Source organism: Eucyclogobius newberryi, unplaced genomic scaffold, assembly GCF_026437365.1.
Source record: "Eucyclogobius newberryi isolate DKJ021-1_F unplaced genomic scaffold, fEucNew1.0.hap1 SCAF_3, whole genome shotgun sequence".
Taxonomy (NCBI): Eukaryota; Metazoa; Chordata; class Actinopteri; order Gobiiformes; family Gobiidae; genus Eucyclogobius; species Eucyclogobius newberryi.
Window position 1 is genome coordinate 30,625,467 of NW_027315945.1, and position 21,997 is coordinate 30,647,463.

Sequence of the window (21,997 nt, forward strand, 5' to 3'; positions counted from 1 at the left end):
ACATGCACCGATGCTATTCCTTAACACATAGAGAACACAATTCAACTTAGAATATGAAACGACACAGAAATATCAGACATTTGTATGGCAAGCTTGGGGGAAAACACTGGGCTGTGTCAGCCAGGCCGTTGTAAGGAGCCTGGCTGACCCTCCTGCGTCTCACCCCGTTTTTTTCCATGCTGGTTGGTTTTATTAGATATTCTGGAATAGGCGGGTCACATTTCTCATTGGTCAGCCTCACATCAAGGCACTTGGTATTTTTCCGTAGAGATCAAGCCTTGGGTAAACATTACCCAGACTCCTCTGGGCTGTCACCCCCCTCCTGGGGCAACATTCTTTGGCCCATCTTTACGATACCTTCACAAACAAATGCAGTTTGTCACACACCCGTTTTTCTCTTAGACTAATGATGCAGATAAAATATCACTATTATGCAGATAAAATACATCACAGAAATATAATCATATATTCACATTTTATCACAAGGCTGCACTTGAACTGCAGAGTGTGGGTGGTGTCTGTGGCCGTGTGCTCTTGCTCTGAATGTTGTTGTTTTTCTGTCCATGTGCTGCCCAACAAGAACCTGCAGCAAAACAGTTTTAACTGAGTCGATAAGAAAACTTGAAATAGCTATCAAATTTGTATAAAGATATAAAGCGATATTTTATATTTTTTGTGCCTCTCTTGCACCTGCATGACAGGCTAATTTTAAAACATTTCTGCAGGAACACTATAGTACAAGAGTAACACTATAGTACAAGAGTGATGATTGGAAGAGTATGATGTCTGGATTGTAAAAAGAAAAAAATGTAGTAATTATTTATTATACATATATTATTATACATTTATTGTTTACTCCTTAATGTTAATGAAAAAAGAGTCAGGACTGATTATTAAAATCAAATCAAAACAAAATTAAATCAAATTAAATGATCTTGTGGTTGGTCTATGCACTTCTTCAGTGGTGTTTCAAATAGCCGAATGTTTTTCTCTAGAGAACTTCACCTTCTTGTCTCCAAAGTGTAAAAAAGTGACGCAGTCCGGCTTTAAGAGAAACACATCGACCCAACTGTATCATCTTGTACCAGAGAACGTACTCAGGGACGTCTGTAAAAGTCATCCACTCCAGCGCTCCTCTGCTTCACTTCCTCTCACTCCAAACACAGCTTGTCTCTTCATTATCAGCGCTGTTGTGTTCTCGAATGTGTCACTGTCTCCTGGGGACCCGACGGGGGCGTAACAAAAGTAAAAGTCAGCAAACGGTGAGAAGAAACGGAGAAGAAACGAGGAAAATCTTTGCTGTGAGAATAACGGCGAGGATTTATGAATGAGCGGGGGATCCACACACCTGCGCTGAACATTTTGCTAAAGTATAACAAAGTGTAATAGACTTAAACGGCCGGCTGCTGTCTGCATTAAGCCTCTGTTTAAGACGTTAAGATTACATGCATTCCCCCGCACTGGGCTCACCTCCACGCTCCAATGACGCATCCACAACACACGTCCACAACACACGTCCACAACACACATCCACAACACACGTCCACAACACACGTCCACAACACACGTCCACAACACACCTCCAAAACACACGTCCACAACACACGTCCACAACACACGTCCACAACACACGTCCACAACACACCTCCAAAACACACGTCCACAACACACGTCCACAACACACGTCCACAACACACGTCCACAACACACATCCACAACACACGTCCACAACACACGTCCACAACACACGTCCACAACACACCTCCAAAACACACGTCCACAACACACGTCCACAACACACGTCCACAACACACGTCCACAACACACCTCCAAAACACACGTCCACAACACACGTCCACAACACACGTCCACAACACACCTCCAAAACACACGTCCACAACACACGTCCACAACACACGTCCACAACACAAGTCCACAACACACCTCCAAAACACACGTCCACAACACACGTCCACAACACACGTCCACAACACACGTCCACAACACACGTCCACAACACACCTCCAAAACACACGTCCACAACACACCTCCAAAACACACGTCCACAACACACGTCCACAACACACGTCCACAACACACATCCACAACACACGTCCACAACACACGTCCACAACACACGTCCACAACACACGTCCACAACACACGTCCACAACACACCTCCAAAACACACGTCCACAACACACGTCCACAACACACGTCCACAACACACGTCCACAACACACATCCACAACACACGTCCACAACACACGTCCACAACACAGGTCCACAACACACAACACACGTCCACAACACACAACACACGTCCACAACACACCTCCAAAACACACGTCCACAACACACGTCCACAACACACGTCCACAACACACATCCACAACACACGTCCACAACACATGTCCACAACACAGGTCCACAACACACGTCCACAACACACAACACACGTCCACAACACACGTCCAAAACACACGTCCACAACACACGTCCACAACACACGTCCATAACACACAACACACGTCCACAACACACGTCCAAAACACACGTCCACAACACACGTCCACAACACAGGTCCAAAACACACGTCCACAACACACGTCCACAACACACAACCACAACACACGTCCACAACACACGTCCACAACACACCTCCAAAACACACGTCCACAACACACGTCCACAACACACGTCCACAACACACATCCACAACACACGTCCACAACACACGTCCACAACACAGGTCCACAACACACAACACACATCCACAACACACAACACACGTCCACAACACACCTCCAAAACACACGTCCACAACACACAACACACGTCCACAACACACCTCCAAAACACACGTCCACAACACACGTCCACAACACACGTCCACAACACACATCCACAACACACGTCCACAACACATGTCCACAACACAGGTCCACAACACACGTCCACAACACACAACACACGTCCACAACACACGTCCAAAACACACGTCCACAACACACGTCCAAAACACACGTCCACAACACACGTCCACAACACAGGTCCAAAACACACGTCCACAACACACGTCCACAACACACAACACACGTCCACAACACACATCCAAAACACACGTCCACAACACACAACACACGTCCACAACACACGTCCAAAACACACGTCCACAACACACGTCCACAACACACGTCCACAACACACGTCCACAACACACAACACACGTCCACAACACACGTCCAAAACAAACGTCCACAACACACGTCCACAACACACATCCACAACACACATCAACAACACACGTCCACAACACACGTCCACAACACACAACACACGTCCACAACACACGTCCAAAACACACGTCCACAACACACGTCCAAAACACACGTTCACAACACACGTCCACAACACACAACACACGTCCACAACACACGTCCAAAACAAACGTCCACAACACACATCCACAACACACGTCCACAACACACAACACACATCCACAACACACGTCCACAACACACGTCCACAACACACGTCCACAACACACGTCCAAAACACACGTCCAGAACACACGTCCACAACACACATCCACAACACACGTCCACAACACACGTCCACAACACACAACACACGTCCACAACACACGTCCACAACACACAGCCACAACACACGTCCACAACACACATCCACAACACACGTGCACAACTCACGTCCACAACACACTTCCACAACACACATCCACAACACACGTCCACAACACACGTCCACAACACACGTCCACAACACACAACACACGTCCACAACACACGTCCACAACACACGTCCAAAACACACGTCCAAAACACACGTCCACAACACACGTCCACAACACAAGTCCACAACACACGTCCAAAACACACGTCCACAACACACGTCCACAACACACGAGCAAAACACACGTCCACAACACACGTCCACAACACACAAACAAAACACACGTCCACAACACACGTCCACAACACACGTCCACAACACACGTCCAAAACACACGTCCACAACACACGTCCACAACACACGTCCACAACACACGTCCACAACACACGTGCAAAACACACATCCACAACACACGTCCACAACACACGTCCACAACACACATCCACAACACACGTCCAAAACACACGTCCAAAACACACGTCCACAACACAGGTCCAAAACACACGTCCACAACACACGTCCACAACACACAACACACGTCCACAACACACGTCCACAACACACGTCCACAACACACAACACACGTCCACAACACACGTCCAAAACACACGTCCACAACACACGTCCACAACACACAACACACGTCCACAACACACGTCCAAAACAAAACGTCCACAACACACGTCCACAACACACGTCCACAACACACATCCACAACACACATCCACAACACACGTCCACAACACACGTCCACAACACACGTCCACAACACACATCCAAAACACACGTCCACAACACACGTCCAAAACACACGTTCACAACACACGTCCACAACACACAACACACGTCCACAACACACGTCCAAAACAAACGTCCACAACACACGTCCACAACACACATCCACAACACACGTCCACAACACACAACACACGTCCACAACACACGTCCACAACACACGTCCACAACACACGTCCACAACACACGTCCACAACACACGTCCACAACACACAACACACGTCCACAACACACGTCCACAACACACGTCCACAACACACAGCCAGAACACACGTCCACAACACACATCCACAACACACGTGCACAACTCACGTCCACAACACACGTCCACAACACACATCCACAACACACGTCCACAACACACGTCCACAACACACGTCCAAAACACACAACACACGTCCACAACACACGTCCAAAACACACGTCCACAACACACGTCCACAACACACGTCCACAACACACAGCCACAACACACAGCCACAACACACGTCCACAACACACGTCCACAACACACGTCCAAAACACACGTCCACAACACAAGTCCACAACACACGTCCAAAACACACGTCCACAACACACGTCCACAACACACGAGCAAAACACACGTCCACAACACACGTCCACAACACACGTCCACAACACACGTCCACAACACACAAACAAAACACACGTCCACAACACACGTCCACAACACACGTCCACAACAAACGTCCACAACACACGTCCAAAACACACGTCCACAACACACGTCCACAACACACGTCCACAACACACGTGCAAAACACACATCCACAACACACGTCCACAACACACGTCCACAACACACGTCCAAAACACACGTCCATAACACACGTCCACAACACACGTCCAAAACACACGTCCACAACACACGTCCACAACACAAGTCCACAACACACGTCCGCAACACACATCCACAACACACGTCCACAACACACGTCCACAACACACGTCCACAACACACGTCCACAACACACAGCCACAACACACGTCCACAACACACATCCACAACACACGTCCACAACACACGTCCACAACACACGTCCACAACACACGTCCACAACACACAACACACGTCCACAACACACGTCCACAACACACGAGCAAAACACACGTCCACAACACACGTCCACAACACACGTCCACAACACACGTCCACAACACACAGCCACAACACACGTCCACAACACACATCCACAACACACGTCCACAACACACGTCCACAACACACAACACACGTCCAAAACACACGTCCGCAACACACGTCCACAACACACGTCCACAACACACGTCCAAAACACACGTCCACAACACACGTCCACAACACAAGTCCACAACACACGTCCTCAACACACGTCCAAAACACGCGTCCACAACACGCGTCCACAACACGCGTCCACAACACGCGTCCACAACACACGTCCACAACACACGTCCACAACACACGTCCAAAACACACGTCCACAACACGTCCACAACACACGTCCACAACACACGTCCAAAACACACGTCCACGACACACGTCCACAACACACGTCCACAACACACGTCCACAACACACGTGCAAAACACACATCCACAACACACGTCCACAACACACGTCCACAACACACGTCCAAAACACACGTCCAAAACACACGTCCGCAACACACGTCCACAACACACGTCCAAAACACACGTCCACAACACACGTCCACAACACAAGTCCAAACACGCGTCCACAACACGCGTCCACAACACACGTCCACAACACACGTCCACAACACACGTCCAAAACACACGTCCAAAACACACGTCCACAACACACGTCCACAACACATGTCCACAACACACGTCCACAACACACGTCCACAACACACGTCCACAACACACGTCCAAAACACACATCCACAACACAGGTCCACAACACACGTCCACAATACACGTCCAAAACACACATCCAAAACAAACGTCTAAAACACACGTCCAAAACACACGTGCAAGACACACGTCCACAACACACGTCCAAAACACACGTCCAAAACACACGTGCAAAACACACGTCCAAAACACACGTCCAAAACACACGTCCAAAACACACATCCACAACACACGTGCAAAACACACATCCACAACACACGTCCACAACACACGTCCACAACACACGTCCACAACACACGTCCACAACACACGTCCACAACACACATCCACAACACACGTCCAAAACACACATCCAAAACTCACATCCACTGTGTAACCTTTCTGAGTGAGAGTCCACCACCTTCTTGTTTTCATGTCATTATGATATTGTTTTGCCTGGAATGTTCTACTGTATGTCATTATATTGTTTAAATCTCCATGAGGGCGGAACGATTTTGTTTCTTAAAGAATTTTTCTTCTTCTTCAATTTTTTTTCTTTGACAACATGGAAATAAATCTATATCTTAATATATTTTTGGTATCCTGATAACCGTAGTCAGATTTTCAATCTATAAATGTGTCAAAACATGTCTTTAAACATATTACAAATGTGAAATGTCAAATAAACACAAAAGTAGAGAAACATCACCTTATACCATTTTTTTAATTAAACATTTTAATCAGCTCTTTTATAGCAATGTTTATTTATTTATTTTTTACTACAAGCAATACTCTATTTATAAAAACAATATTCACAATATAATCAACATGAGATTAGGTCCATCAAACAACATAAACATACATTTTCACTTAATTTATAATTAATTCTGTTCAGTTCACAATTTCTGCCTCACAACTTTTTATCCTACATTATAGACAAAAAGGGCAGCTGTAGCTATAAAGAAAAAAAAGCTGTTCAACATTATAGAACTGTTTTTTATAGCTACAGCTGCACTTTCTTTTAATCCAAGCCAAATGTAAACACGTCTCTCAAGGTCATTTTCCACAGGTTTGCACAATCCTGTGAGATCTTGTCCCTTCCTTAACAATATTTAAATACTTTATGTTGTTCAGAGTGCATATTGTAAACAGCTCCAGGAGCATCAACATGTGAGACTGAAATATGAACTGCATCACATGCATTTCAGAACATGTTTTTCAGAGGTCTAAACTACAGTTACAAGATTTTTCAATAAAAACAGGATAGTCCTTGCAGAAGACCTTCTATCATTATAATTACAGCCTTTGTGATTTATAATTGTGCTTGCTGGGCTGTGCAGTGAATCAAACGTTAAGTGAGGTCGAGTTTCAGCCGTTTCTAAACTTTTTTCATTTCTAGTCTTTTTAGTCCCGAGTCCACAACAAATTGCGTGGTTTAAAGCAGAGTTCAGACTTTGGAGGGAGAAGTTTGACTATCTAATGTGTTTTGTTTTATGTCTTAAGTTCATGAAATCAATCCAGAAGGAAATTTGTATTTTGTTTTTTAAATAAAAGAAATAGGATCGAATCAGAAATTGGCTGAAAAAATAAATAATCATTATTCATTTTTTTGCCATACCATCCAGCCTAATCCTAACCCTATTGTGCCCACTCAAAATGCAATTTGGACTCAACCGTGTTAACATTGTGCAGCCCCTAATCTCCATGGAGAAAAGCAAGTGCGGCCAACAGACCAGTCAGAGCTGTGGAGAAACGACCCCACTAACAGCCAAGACAGATGTGCACAACACCATCCAACTTTAACATGGCACAAAAGGTACACAGTGCACCTTTAAATAGAAGTAGACGTCCATGTTTAACTCTAATTACATGCACCATTAGGCCGCTGCGGCCTGTTTTGTGTGAATGAATGTACAACTCACACAAAGATGGAAAACGTCTGTTATCAACACTCATTTTTGCGGTTTCTTTGAGCAGTAAAGGTGACATGCCATGCAAAAATAACACCTATCACACACGTCTATCTCTGTTTCTGCCACAGTTATGAGAGACAACAATGGTCTTTCTATGCCAGCATCCCAATGGGAGGTCAAAACGGCTAAATGAGGTGTCTGAGGCTACGCAAACCAGAGTGAACATGAGAAACAGAAGGTAGAAGTTCACGCTCCGCAGAGGAACCCACATGGCACTAAGGAGCCGAGGAAGGAAGCTTATAGGCATCAAGATGGAAGTGACAGATACGGCTGACCCGGTCAAGTTGCACGGCTGCCATGAAGTGTCAGCTAAAACAGGAGTTGAACTGCTAACCTTTTGGCACAGCAGTGAAATCTTTGAGCTGAGAACATCTAACAGGAGGGCCCTCCAACAAGCATGCCTCTAACCCCTCCATCTCCAACTGATGCGTTTTCCATGCAGCTCTGACTCCAAATCTATTATTTAGCACAATTCCCTGTAGGGTTTGATCCTTTGGCACATATGGAAAGAGCCCATGTGTTTTAATGGGCCTTCAAACAACGTCTCCTGCACACAGCCATGTCAGGAATGTCTTCATGGTCAGTCGCCACTGTCACACAGCATAACGGGCCAGGGCTAAGAGACACGCGCGGGACCGTTACGAGCCCAAATAACTGCATTTGTCACTAAACGGACAGTGTGGGGGGTCAGGCAATGGTGTGAGCAAGGGCACAGCAGTCAAAACAGGTTTAAAGTCAGTCATCATGGTGAAGTTGAAGGTGTCTTACCTTTGAGGAGAAGGATGAACTCCAGACACAAGAGGTATTTACGCAGCTCCATTTGCACAATTAAAACAACTATTTTTGCTCGTCTTTTTTCTATTTCTTGAGCAGAATCGACCTGTTCTGAGTTGGTGGGAAGGTGGCGCGCACGTCACACACGCTCCTTCACTTTTCCCATTCCCAAGAGGTGCGTAAAATCAGTCCAAACGGCGCAGCAGCAGCGCGACTCCTGTGCGCAAAAAAAAGATCTCAGCTCACAATAAACAGAGATGTTGCTTTCCACGTGGACATTTTAAGATCCAGACTTCACTGAGCAACTTCGTGGGGCAAGAAAGCGTCTTAATGACCCGTGTATTGGCCGTGAAATGCCAGCACCTGTCCGGAGCCAACGAGGCTTCAGTGATTAAACCATCACTAATGCGCAGCACCTTCCCAAACAGACTGATCCTTCCGCGCGCTTTCCCCTGGAGCCTCCGGAGCGCCTCTTGCAATAACAAGGCACAAGTTTCAGTCGCGGGGTTGTCTCTCTACAGCCTCATTCATCATCACACATGGTCTTCGTTTCACAAAAAAAATGATGCGCACAAACTGTTTATGGGGATGTTTTTGTGTCTGTAAAAGTCCGACGTCTTGCCACCTTCTAGAAGAGTAAGATGAAAGAGCGCATTTATCCCCAGACTCCCCCTCCCTGCCTCCTCCTACATCCCCGGGACCTCTGAGTGCGCCTGGTTCACATTCAGAAACCTCAAACCAACATCTCTCCCTCTCTCTCTCTCTTTCTCTCTTTCCTTCGTCTCCGTTTCACCCACAGTCACACAATTCATTTGTTTTCTTAAACGTGGCTTCTTCGACTCTTTACCATATGGGTGCAATTAACCTTCATGTTCATCCTCATCCTGAAGACATTCTGGTTCACTTTGGGACGTTCCTGGATCAATTCCAAGCACAATGTGAACCTGAACTGTCCGTCACATGCAGGTGAGCAAATGAACACAGACAGAGTAAATAATAATAGATGTGTCTGATACAGAGGCTGAATCTTTGAGACCGTTAGGCCCATAATTAAAGCAGTCATTGTTATATCTTTCGGGATATGACATAATCCAAATAATATAGGCTACATTAAAAAATAAAAATAAAAATGGAGCTACTTTACTTACATTGAAGACATGTTCCTCTGAGCAGAGGGACGCGGGGGCCCCCTTCTGGCTGCTCCCCATATGCGCAGAAACCTGGCTAAATAAAAGATATTTCACATGATTGATTTTAAATTCTGAATTTATAATGGGTCAGCTAGCATTTTATACTATTTTCAGTATGTTAAACCAAACTTTAGTGAGATTCGACTTTATTGTTCTCACCACTTGCCAAAGCTGGCAGCAGGTCTTTACAGAGTGATACTGGTTCACGGTTGGCTTTGATTGGTGCTCCTAAAGTGCTGCTGTAGACACTTGTGCAAAGCAAATAAATGTGTAATTAACATACATAAAAGCCACGTGGGAGAGAGAGTGGACCTTTGCTGTGAACTTGAAGTAAAATAGTGCGGTTCCCTCGTGCGGACAAAAGGTGAAGCGCTGTTCTGACCGAAGTGGCACAACACTGAAGCCTGGACACCTGAAAACCACATCATGTTAATGTTAAATGATAAAACCACTCTCATTTGAAATATACAGTGTCATGCATAGTGCGCGCGCAGGATTGACCCATTGCTTTTGATTCCAGAAAGTCAAGATGTTTTTCTCTCCATCTCAAACACTCTTGTAATGTTCTTTGAAACCACAGGGCGGCGCCACGTTCAAATAACTGGACACAAGTGAAAGAGTTACATCTGTTACATTGCCACTGTTTTTTTTATTTTTTATTATCAATTGCTGTATATAGCCTGTGAGTAGTTCGATCACTTTAAGAAGCAATATAAGTCATGTTTTTAAGAATAAATATGTTATAGCCATTGTTAGTAGCTTTTCGGCTCATGCAACTGTTCTCTGTCCCCTGCTTGTCTCCATGGAGATGTTGCTTTGCCTGAAACGTTCAAGAGCATGACATTAAACTTATCAATCTTGCATTTAGTCAATACAAAAAACTCTTATTATCACTCAAAAATATTTAAAAACATGCATTTTCTCCAAAGATATGACCTGCAAGTGGCCTAAGTTTAATGCTTTACTGTGGAACATTCTAGATAAAGCAAAAATATGGATGGAGACAAACAGGTGGTAGACAGTGCACTTTATGATGCACCTTTCAGCTAAAGCAGAGGTGCCCACATTTTTTTCACAGAGGGCCGCATTTTTGGTGTAACTTATAGTCCGGAAAATACGGTGCTACTTTTTGTTGTTTGGACCAACTTAGCAGGAAGCTGGAGGGCCATCAAAAATTAATCTGAGGGCCGCATTTGGCCCCCGAGCCGTAGTTTTGACATGACTAAAGTATCAAACTATTTATTTAGTACTTTTTATTAAACATGTTTTTTCTGTGTAGACTTCTCTCTTCGTCTGACGTCAGAGTTTTATGTTTTACAGTTTCTCACTTACAACTCGTCTAATGTTCTTTCTGATCAATAACCACTTGAGCACAGTGAGTTCAATGGGTTTGAGGAGTAAATGTGTTGTTGTGGATATTCACTGTAAAAGGCTCATATCACAGATTTATTGCTCCCTTGAGAGATCGGGTCATCTCTTTATGATCCACCTCACTTTGCTCTTGATGTGTTCACTCTGCAGCCTGACATTGAGCTCCATTAGTGCCCCTGCTTTAATTAACTTCTGCTTGTGCCGCCAAACAGTTCTCTACAGCAGTGACGTTTTATAGACGATATTATTCATTCAAAAGTAATGATAATAATAATCTGTTGAAAATGTTGAACGGCGTTTGCTGGAGATGCAGTGGTTTAAGACATCGCACCAGCTCTACCCTTTCTGTTTCTTCTTTTTCATTTTCATTTTTTTAAATTAACATCAAGGTATAAAAATAAATGTAGAATAATATATATAATAAATAATAACTTTTTTTTTTCTTTTTACAATCCAGACATCATACTTTTCCAATCATGAGTCTTGTACTATAGTGTTCCTGCAGAAATGTTTTAAAATTAGCCTGTCATGCAGGTGCAAGAGTGGCACAAAAACATTAGAAAATATCGCTTTATACCTTTATACAAATTTTACAGCTCTTTTTGCAGCTATTTCAAGTTTTCTTATCGACTCAATGTCTATTTTTTGCATGATAGACAATATTTCAACCTCCTCTACCACTGAGAACTGACACGAAGCTGACGTCTCTCTCCTAAACTAAACAATTCCTATTTGAGTTACCCCTTTTAGCTGGCACAATGTACAATCCATCAATCCATCTCTATTTTTCATAAATATCTTGTTGTCTTATACCCCTGAAAACACATGAATCGTTCTTTAAAAATGCCTTTCTCTTCCACATTGCACATGTTCTCTCAGTGTGCTCTGCATGGGCCGCATGTTACAAGGTGTGCTTCCTAAACTCCTGCTTCTGAACCAAAGTCCTGTCCGGCCCATCGCTGCTCAGGCCGGACACATCCGCCATTGTCCGAGTGCACGGTGATGACGCCGGGCCTGGGGAATGTCCGAGACCTGGTCAGCGTCTGCTCAAAGAGGAACTGGAGGCTGAGGGAAGGTGATAAGCTGAACCGCATGTTTGCCGTAATCAGACGCAGACTTTTCACTGCTGCGTTTCCTAATTAATATTAATCATCTGTTTGTGCGTCGGACTGTGGCCTCTGATGTCTGATGGATGATGATAATAAGGCAGGCTAACTTATCATGTGTAGTGTCAAAAAGCAACGGAAAGGAAACAATTCCCCTTCATATTGATTGATTGATTGTGTTTTTTCTATTTTATTTGGTTTGTAGCATTGATTCCACGAACATAAACATGAAAGACTTTAATCAGTGCCATTTACAGCAAAATAATAGTCCAATTTCTTCTCCAAACCACATGCTTTTACTGTCAGAAGATCAACTTTGGACCTCTCCGCTAAAAAAACACAAAGATCAGTGATGATTTGAAATGATTGGAGCTCGATTGGGCTCCGTTCTTGTTTAATTTCACGGTATAAAGTGATATTTCTGCATTTTCGTGTTCAGAAACTGGCACTTTTCCGAGGGATCGCAAAAATATCATCTGATAATCATTGTTGGGAGTTTTGTCATTATTCCCCATCCAGCTAATGTCACAAGTAGAAACACATGTGCAATAAAAGGTCCAGTAATAAAAGGGATGAGTTATGTTACTTTGACAGCAGATTGGCCTCTTCTGACTGTCAGCACTCACATAACTACATCCAAGCCTCTGCTGTGAGTCCCCATCTGTGCACAACCAGCCTCACCTCAAACATCGCACTAAATAGACTTGGGTGAGGATAAAACGCTGTATAAAAGGCAGGCTGGAAGTTTAATAGAGCAGATTTTGTGGACTGTGCTCTCACACCTTTTAATAACTAAACATAAAATGAGGGAAATGCTCAATATGTTCACGGTCAAGGTTACTTTATCTTAAGTGAGTTGCACAACAGACATTAACAAGGCACAGGACAAAAGTGCTATACATTTACTCTGATTGATTAACAAATTACATCATGATTTTGATGCTTTTCATGATACAGTTATTTATTGACATAACCAAACAACAGTGAAATCCTTTATGTAGTTTATAAAATCTAATTTAGTGAATTATAAAGTATAGATTGATTTTATGTAAATTAGGAAATGTTACCTGTAAAATTGACATGATTATTATTATTTCTTAATTCTTTAGACCCGTGGTTCTCAACCTTTTTCGGGTCACGATCCCCCAAATAACAATCGTTGGCATTCACGACCTCCCGACATGAAAAAGAAAGAAAGAAACAAATAAACAAACAAACAAACAAACAAACAACAGGCAGAGTAGAGGACACAACACCTATGAAGTGGAAATACACACAACTTTATGAGACATTTACTCTTTCAGATTCAAATATCTATAAGTAGAAAACATGTACATTATGTGTCTGAGATTAAGAGGTACTAATGACATAACTTTATCATATCCATATTAACAATGAAGCAGTTTATGTGTCTCTTCTTTGGAAACACCAGAACCTGTGCACGCATGGAATAATCAAACATACAAACATTGTGTTGTGTTGTGACCAGTGCAGCACCAATCACAAAGTTGGTAAATGGTTTGTTCACAGAAAACACCCAAACATTTCTCGTTATTGTTGCTCGAGCTGGTCTCAGTGGATGGACCTTCCTTTGCTGATGTCTCTTCAGGATCCTTGGTCTTCTCCAGTTCGGTCTTGTCAGCAGAAGTCATTTCAGCCTCCTCATCATCACTCTCCTCACCAGGTTCCTCTCCTCATCATCACTCTCCTCACCAGGTTCCTCTCCTCAGAACCTCATCATCACTCTCCTCACCAGGTTCCTCTCCTCATCATCACTCTCCTCACCAGGTTCCTCTCCTCAGAACCTCATCATCACTCTCCTCACCAGGTTCCTCTCCTCATCATCACTCTCCTCACCAGGTTCCTCTCATCATCACTCTCCTCACCAGGTTCCTCTCCTCATCATCACTCTCCTCACCAGGTTCCTCTCCTCATCATCACTCTCCTCACCAGGTTCCTCTCCTCAGAACCTCATCATCACTCTCCTCACCAGGTTCCTCTCCTCATCATCACTCTCCTCACCAGGTTCCTCTCCTCAGAACCTCATCATCACTCTCCTCACCAGGTTCCTCTCCTCATCATCACTCTCCTCACCAGGTTCCTCTCATCATCACTCTCCTCACCAGGTTCCTCTCCTCATCATCACTCTCCTCACCAGGTTCCTCTCATCATCACTCTCCTCACCAGGTTCCTCTCCTCATCATCACTCTCCTCACCAGGTTCCTCTCATCATCACTCTCCTCACCAGGTTCCTCTCCTCATCATCACTCTCCTCACCAGGTTCCTCTCCTCATCATTCTCCTCCCCAGGTTCCTCTCCTCATCATCACTCTCCTCACCAGGTTCCTCTCATCATCACTCTCCTCACCAGGTTCCTCTCCTCATCATCACTCTCCTCACCAGGTTCCTCTCCTTATCATCACTCTCCTCACCAGGTTCCTCTCCTCATCATCACTCTCCTCACCAGGTTCCTCTCCTCATCATCACTCTCCTCACCAGGTTCCTCTCCTTATCATCACTCTCCTCACCAGGTTCCTCTCCTCATCATCACTCTCCTCACCAGGTTCCTCTCCTCATCATCACTCTCCTCACCAGGTTCCTCTCCTCATCATCACTCTCCTCACCAGGTTCCTCTCCTCATCATCACTCTCCTCACCAGGTTCCTCTCATCATCACTCTCCTCACCAGGTTCCTCTCATCATCACTCTCCTCACCAGGTTCCTCTCCTCATCATCACTCTCCTCACCAGGTTCCTCTCATCATCACTCTCCTCACCAGGTTCCTCTCCTCATCATCACTCTCCTCACCAGGTTCCTCTCCTCATCATTCTCCTCCCCAGGTTCCTCTCCTCATCATCACTCTCCTCACCAGGTTCCTCTCATCATCACTCTCCTCACCAGGTTCCTCTCCTCATCATCACTCTCCTCACCAGGTTCCTCTCCTTATCATCACTCTCCTCACCAGGTTCCTCTCCTCATCATCACTCTCCTCACCAGGTTCCTCTCCTCATCATCACTCTCCTCACCAGGTTCCTCTCCTCATCATCACTCTCCTCACCAGGTTCCTCTCATCATCACTCTCCTCACCAGGTTCCTCTCCTCATTATCACTCTCCTCACCAGGTTCCTCTCCTCATCATCACTCTCCTCACCAGGTTCCTCTCCTTATCATCACTCTCCTCACCAGGTTCCTCTCCTCATCATCACTCTCCTCACCAGGTTCCTCTCCTCATCATCACTCTCCTCACCAGGTTCCTCTCCTCATCATCACTCTCCTCCCCAGGTTCCTCTCCTCAGAACCTCATCATCACTCTCCTCACCAGGTTCCTCTCCTCATCATCACTCTCCTCACCAGGTTCCTCTCATCATCACTCTCCTCACCAGGTTCCTCTCCTCATCATCACTCTCCTCACCAGGTTCCTCTCCTCATCATCACTCTCCACACCAGGTTCCTCTCCTCATCATCACTCTCCTCCCCAGGTTCCTCTCCTCATCATCACTCTCCTCACCAGGTTCCTCTCCTCAGAACCTCATCATCACTCTCCTCACCAGGTTCCTCTCCTCATCATCACTCTCCTCACCAGGTTCCTCTCATCATCACTCTCCTCACCAGGTTCCTCTCCTCATCATCACTCTCCTCACCAGGTTCCTCTCCTCATCATCACTCTCCTCACCAGGTTCCTCTCATCATCACTCTCCTCACCAGGTTCCTCTCCTCATCATCACTCTCCTCACCAGGTTCCTCTCCTCATCATCACTCTCCTCACCAGGTTCCTCTCATCATCACTCTCCTCACCAGGTTCCTCTCCTCATCATCACTCTCCTCACCAGGTTCCTCTCCTCATCATCACTCTCCTCACCAGGTTCCTCTCATCATCACTCTCCTCACCAGGTTCCTCTCCTCATCATCACTCTCCTCACCAGGTTCCTCTCCTCATCATCACTCTCCTCACCAGGTTCCTCTCATCATCACTCTCCTCACCAGGTTCCTCTCCTCATCATCACTCTCCTCACCAGGTTCCTCTCCTCATCATCACTCTCCTCACCAGGTTCCTCTCTTCATCATCACTCTCCTCACCAGGTTCCTCTCCTCATCATCACTCTCCTCCCCAGGTTCCTCTCCTCATCATCACTCTCCTCACCAGGTTCCTCTCCTCAGAACCTCATCATCACTCTCCTCACCAGGTTCCTCTCCTCATCATCACTCTCCTCACCAGGTTCCTCTCATCATCACTCTCCTCACCAGGTTCCTCTCCTCATCATCACTCTCCTCACCAGGTTCCTCTCCTCATCATCACTCTCCTCACCAGGTTCCTCTCATCATCACTCTCCTCACCAGGTTCCTCTCCTCATCATCACTCTCCTCACCAGGTTCCTCTCCTCATCATCACTCTCCTCACCAGGTTCCTCTCATCATCACTCTCCTCACCAGGTTCCTCTCCTCATCATCACTCTCCTCACCAGGTTCCTCTCCTCATCATCACTCTCCTCACCAGGTTCCTCTCATCATCACTCTCCTCACCAGGTTCCTCTCCTCATCATCACTCTCCTCACCAGGTTCCTCTCATCATCACTCTCCTCACCAGGTTCCTCTCCTCATCATCACTCTCCTCACCAGGTTCCTCTCATCATCATCACTCTCCTCACCAGGTTCCTCTCCTCATCATCACTCTTCTCACCAGGTTCCTCTCCTCATCATCACTCTCCTCACCAGGTTCCTCTCATCATCATCACTCTCCTCACCAGGTTCCTCTCCTCATCATCACTCTCCTCACCAGGTTCCTCTCCTCATCATCACTCTCCTCACCAGGTTCCTCTCATCATCATCACTCTCCTCACCAGGTTCCTCTCCTCATCATCACTCTCCTCACCAGGTTCCTCTCCTCATCATCACTCTCCTCACCAGGTTCCTCTCCTCATCATCACTCTCCTCACCAGGTTCCTCTCATCATCACTCTCCTCACCAGGTTCCTCTCCTCATCATCACTCTCCTCACCAGGTTCCTCTCCTCATCATCACTCTCCTCACCAGGTTCCTCTCCTTATCATCACTCTCCTCACCAGGTTCCTCTCCTCATCATCACTCTCCTCACCAGGTTCCTCTCCTCATCATCACTCTCCTCACCAGGTTCCTCTCCTCATCATCACTCTCCTCCCCAGGTTCCTCTCCTCATCATCACTCTCCTCACCAGGTTCCTCTCCTCAGAACCTCATCATCACTCTCCTCACCAGGTTCCTCTCCTCATCATCACTCTCCTCACCAGGTTCCTCTCCTCATCATCACTCTCCTCACCAGGTTCCTCTCCTCATCATCACTCTCCTCACCAGGTTCCTCTCCTCATCATCACTCTCCTCACCAGGTTCCTCTCCTCATCATCACTCTCCTCCCCAGGTTCCTCTCCTCATCATCACTCTCCTCACCAGGTTCCTCTCCTCAGAACCTCATCATCACTCTCCTCACCAGGTTCCTCTCCTCATCATCACTCTCCTCACCAGGTTCCTCTCATCATCACTCTCCTCACCAGGTTCCTCTCCTCATCATCACTCTCCTCACCAGGTTCCTCTCCTCATCATCACTCTCCTCACCAGGTTCCTCTCATCATCACTCTCCTCACCAGGTTCCTCTCCTCATCATCACTCTCCTCACCAGGTTCCTCTCCTCATCATCACTCTCCTCACCAGGTTCCTCTCCTCATCATCACTCTCCTCACCAGGTTCCTCTCCTCATCATCACTCTCCTCACCAGGTTCCTCTCCTCATCATCACTCTCCTCACCAGGTTCCTCTCATCATCACTCTCCTCACCAGGTTCCTCTCCTCATCATCACTCTCCTCACCAGGTTCCTCTCCTCATCATCACTCTCCTCACCAGGTTCCTCTCATCATCACTCTCCTCACCAGGTTCCTCTCCTCATCATCACTCTCCTCACCAGGTTCCTCTCCTCATCATCACTCTCCTCACCAGGTTCCTCTCCTCATAATCACTCTCCTCACCAGGTTCCTCTCCTCATCATCACTCTCCTCCCCAGGTTCCTCTCCTCATCATCACTCTCCTCACCAGGTTCCTCTCCTCAGAACCTCATCATCACTCTCCTCACCAGGTTCCTCTCCTCATCATCACTCTCCTCACCAGGTTCCTCTCCTCATCATCACTCTCCTCACCAGGTTCCTCTCCTCATCATCACTCTCCTCACCAGGTTCCTCTCATCATCACTCTCCTCACCAGGTTCCTCTCCTCATCATCACTCTCCTCACCAGGTTCCTCTCCTCATCATCACTCTCCTCACCAGGTTCCTCTCATCATTACTCTCCTCACCAGGTTCCTCTCCTCATCATCACTCTCCTCACCAGGTTCCTCTCCTCATCATCACTCTCCTCACCAGGTTCCTCTCCTCATCATCACTCTCCTCACCAGGTTCCTCTCCTCATCATCACTCTCCTCACCAGGTTCCTCTCATCATCACTCTCCTCACCAGGTTCCTCTCCTCATCATCACTCTCCTCACCAGGTTCCTCTCCTCATCATCACTCTCCTCACCAGGTTCCTCTAATCATCACTCTCCTCACCAGGTTCCTCTCCTCATCATCACTCTCCTCACCAGGTTCCTCTCCTCATCATCACTCTCCTCACCAGGTTCCTCTCATCATCACTCTCCTCACCAGGTTCCTCTCCTCATCATCACTCTCCTCACCAGGTTCCTCTCATCATCACTCTCCTCACCAGGTTCCTCTCCTCATCATCACTCTCCTCACCAGGTTCCTCTCATCATCATCACTCTCCTCACCAGGTTCCTCTCCTCATCATCACTCTCCTCACCAGGTTCCTCTCCTCATCATCACTCTCCTCACCAGGTTCCTCTCATCATCATCACTCTCCTCACCAGGTTCCTCTCCTCATCATCACTCTCCTCACCAGGTTCCTCTCATCATCATCACTCTCCTCACCAGGTTCCTCTCCTCATCATCACTCTCCTCACCAGGTTCCTCTCATCATCATCACTCTCCTCACCAGGTTCCTCCTCCTCCTCTTCTCCAGGAGGATCATCCATAGAGACAGACAGGTCCATGATCAGGACCTAGCCCTCTCTCGCTGCAGTCACTTTGCCAAGATGGAGATACTTCATCAAGAAAACCACCTTCTTGAGTTTCTTCTGTAACTTGTCTTTTTGGAGGATCGAGGTTTTCTCTTTTTCCTTCATTTCCTTCTTCTTGACCAGATCATCTTCTTTTCTCTGCTGTTTGTCCTTCCTCCATTACCTGCGTCCTCTCCTTGAGCCAGGTTTGTTCTTTGGCTCTTCACTCCTCCTCTCGCTCTTGGTAGGCATCTGGATGGACCTTCTCCTCTGGCGGTTTGTAGGCCTCATTTTTGGATGCTTTTTTCTCGCTTTTCACAAACTCCTTTCTCTCTTCCAACCAGGCGTTTTCTCTGGCCTGCTTCTCCACCTCTCTCTGTCTGTAAGCTTTGTCCTTAGCCTGCTCCTCTGTAGACTTTTATTGCTCTTTCTCTTGCAGGGCCTGAACAACTCCTGCTGTCTCACCACCAAACGAGTTCTTTTCTGGATCACGGCATGTTCCTGAGCCTGCCACGGTTCCTCTCTCTGCTGAAGGCTGTTTACTCCTCAGTTGTCCTCTGCATCTCTCTCCTGGCATGTCAACAGCTCAAGCTCACAGCCCCCAAAATAACGATTGCTGGCATTCACGATAATTAATTAAAATCATGTCTAATGTTTTATTGTATTTTGAGACCAACAAATAATAATCTACATTTACCACTGCATTTGAAGGGTGTCAAGCCTTGTTTAAGACTTTTGTATACATTTTCAATTGGACCCCCACGTCTTGAACCACCGCTTTATGATGTATAGTGAACAGAATGATCACAATTATTGATAAACTGATCCCTTATTCAAGATGGAATAAGCATATCCAGAGTATACATTTTGTAAATGACCAAATTGGGATTTCAGCATTCCTGCTTGAGAGATTTTGATTTGTCTTTATGAACAGTAGCAATTAAGTCATTTCCAAACAAGTCTAGACCCGTAATGTGGTCTGGATGTGCCTCATTTGGTCTGCTCCTGTTGATTCTCCCATTCTCCATTTCCACTGTCACAATTTCAGTTTTAAGTTGTATTCTTCTTCTTTGTAGTTTGAGTTACTCTGATTGGTCATTTACTTAAAGCATTACAGAAGTTGACCAGTAGGAGGCGCGGGTTGACAAACATGGGTGGCATATGAGTAAGAGCACAGAGTTACAGCTCTTTACTTTTCCCCATTTTGTGACATTACAGCTTTATAGATTCAATTCATTATTTGGCTCAAAATTCTACATACAATACCTCAAAATGACAATGTGAAAGATGCTTGTTTGAATTATTTGCTAATTTGTTTGGGAAATACTTTGTTGAAGCACCTTTGTGACTCATCACAGCCTCAGGTCTTTGTGAGTATAATGCTAAGAGCTTGGCACAGGGAAGTTTCCCCCATTCTTCTTTACAGAACCTGTCACAGCCATTTTCAGAGCTCCCCAGAGATGTTCAATTGGATTCAAATCTGGGCTCTGGCTGGGCCACTCAATGACAATCACATGGGAGGAGCTCAGAGTAGAGTCGCTGCTCCTCCATGTGGCACAGAGCAGGCTGAGGTGGGTATCTGCTCCAGAGCCTCCCGGACGCCTCCCTGGGAAGGCATGTCCCACCGAGAAGAGGCCCCGGGGAAGATGACCTGGAGGGGCTATGGCTCTCAGACACTCCCCCGAGGAGCTGGAGGGAGTGTCTGACGGGAATGGATGGATGTAAGAGGTGAAGCGAACACATCTGCTTCACAACACAGGCTGACCAACAGGAGGAGTTGTGCAAAAGTACTGCATTAGACTTAAACGCAGTCACAATTCCAGATAAGCAGATCGTCGCAGGGTCACGTTGCCCAGCTCTTGTCTCTCTTACATTGTTGTTTTGCAGCCGTTATAGGCGTTTGCCCCTGGCCCTCCACAGGTCAGGAGTTGCCTGTAATCAAATTCATCACTTCTGTGTTTATGTCAACAAAGCCTCCTTTCAAACAGACAGAGCAGAGACTGTAGGGGATTTTCACAGATAGAGCTCAGGGCCTCCGCCTCGCTGCTGTAAACGCCTGACCTCTCTTATGAGCAAATGAATCATCTTCTGCAGAATCAGACGTTTAATGGGAAAATGAGCTCACTGCAGCCACTGACTCAGTCTCACCACTTGAGGAGTAGTTCATG

General features: G+C 46.2%; 1 protein-coding gene across 1 annotated transcript in view; it reads right to left on the reverse strand.

Annotated features, from left to right (window-relative positions):
- Window positions 1-9,369, reverse strand: part of itga10 (integrin, alpha 10) — a 54,365-nt gene extending 44,996 nt beyond the window's left edge. Inside the window, exon 1 of the mRNA XM_072460791.1 lies at window positions 9,090-9,369. Within this exon, the coding sequence (XP_072316892.1) occupies window positions 9,090-9,141 (52 nt within the window). The 5' untranslated portion in view covers window positions 9,142-9,369. The remainder of the gene's footprint in view (window positions 1-9,089) is intronic.
- Between the last annotated feature and the right edge of the window lie 12,628 nt (window positions 9,370-21,997).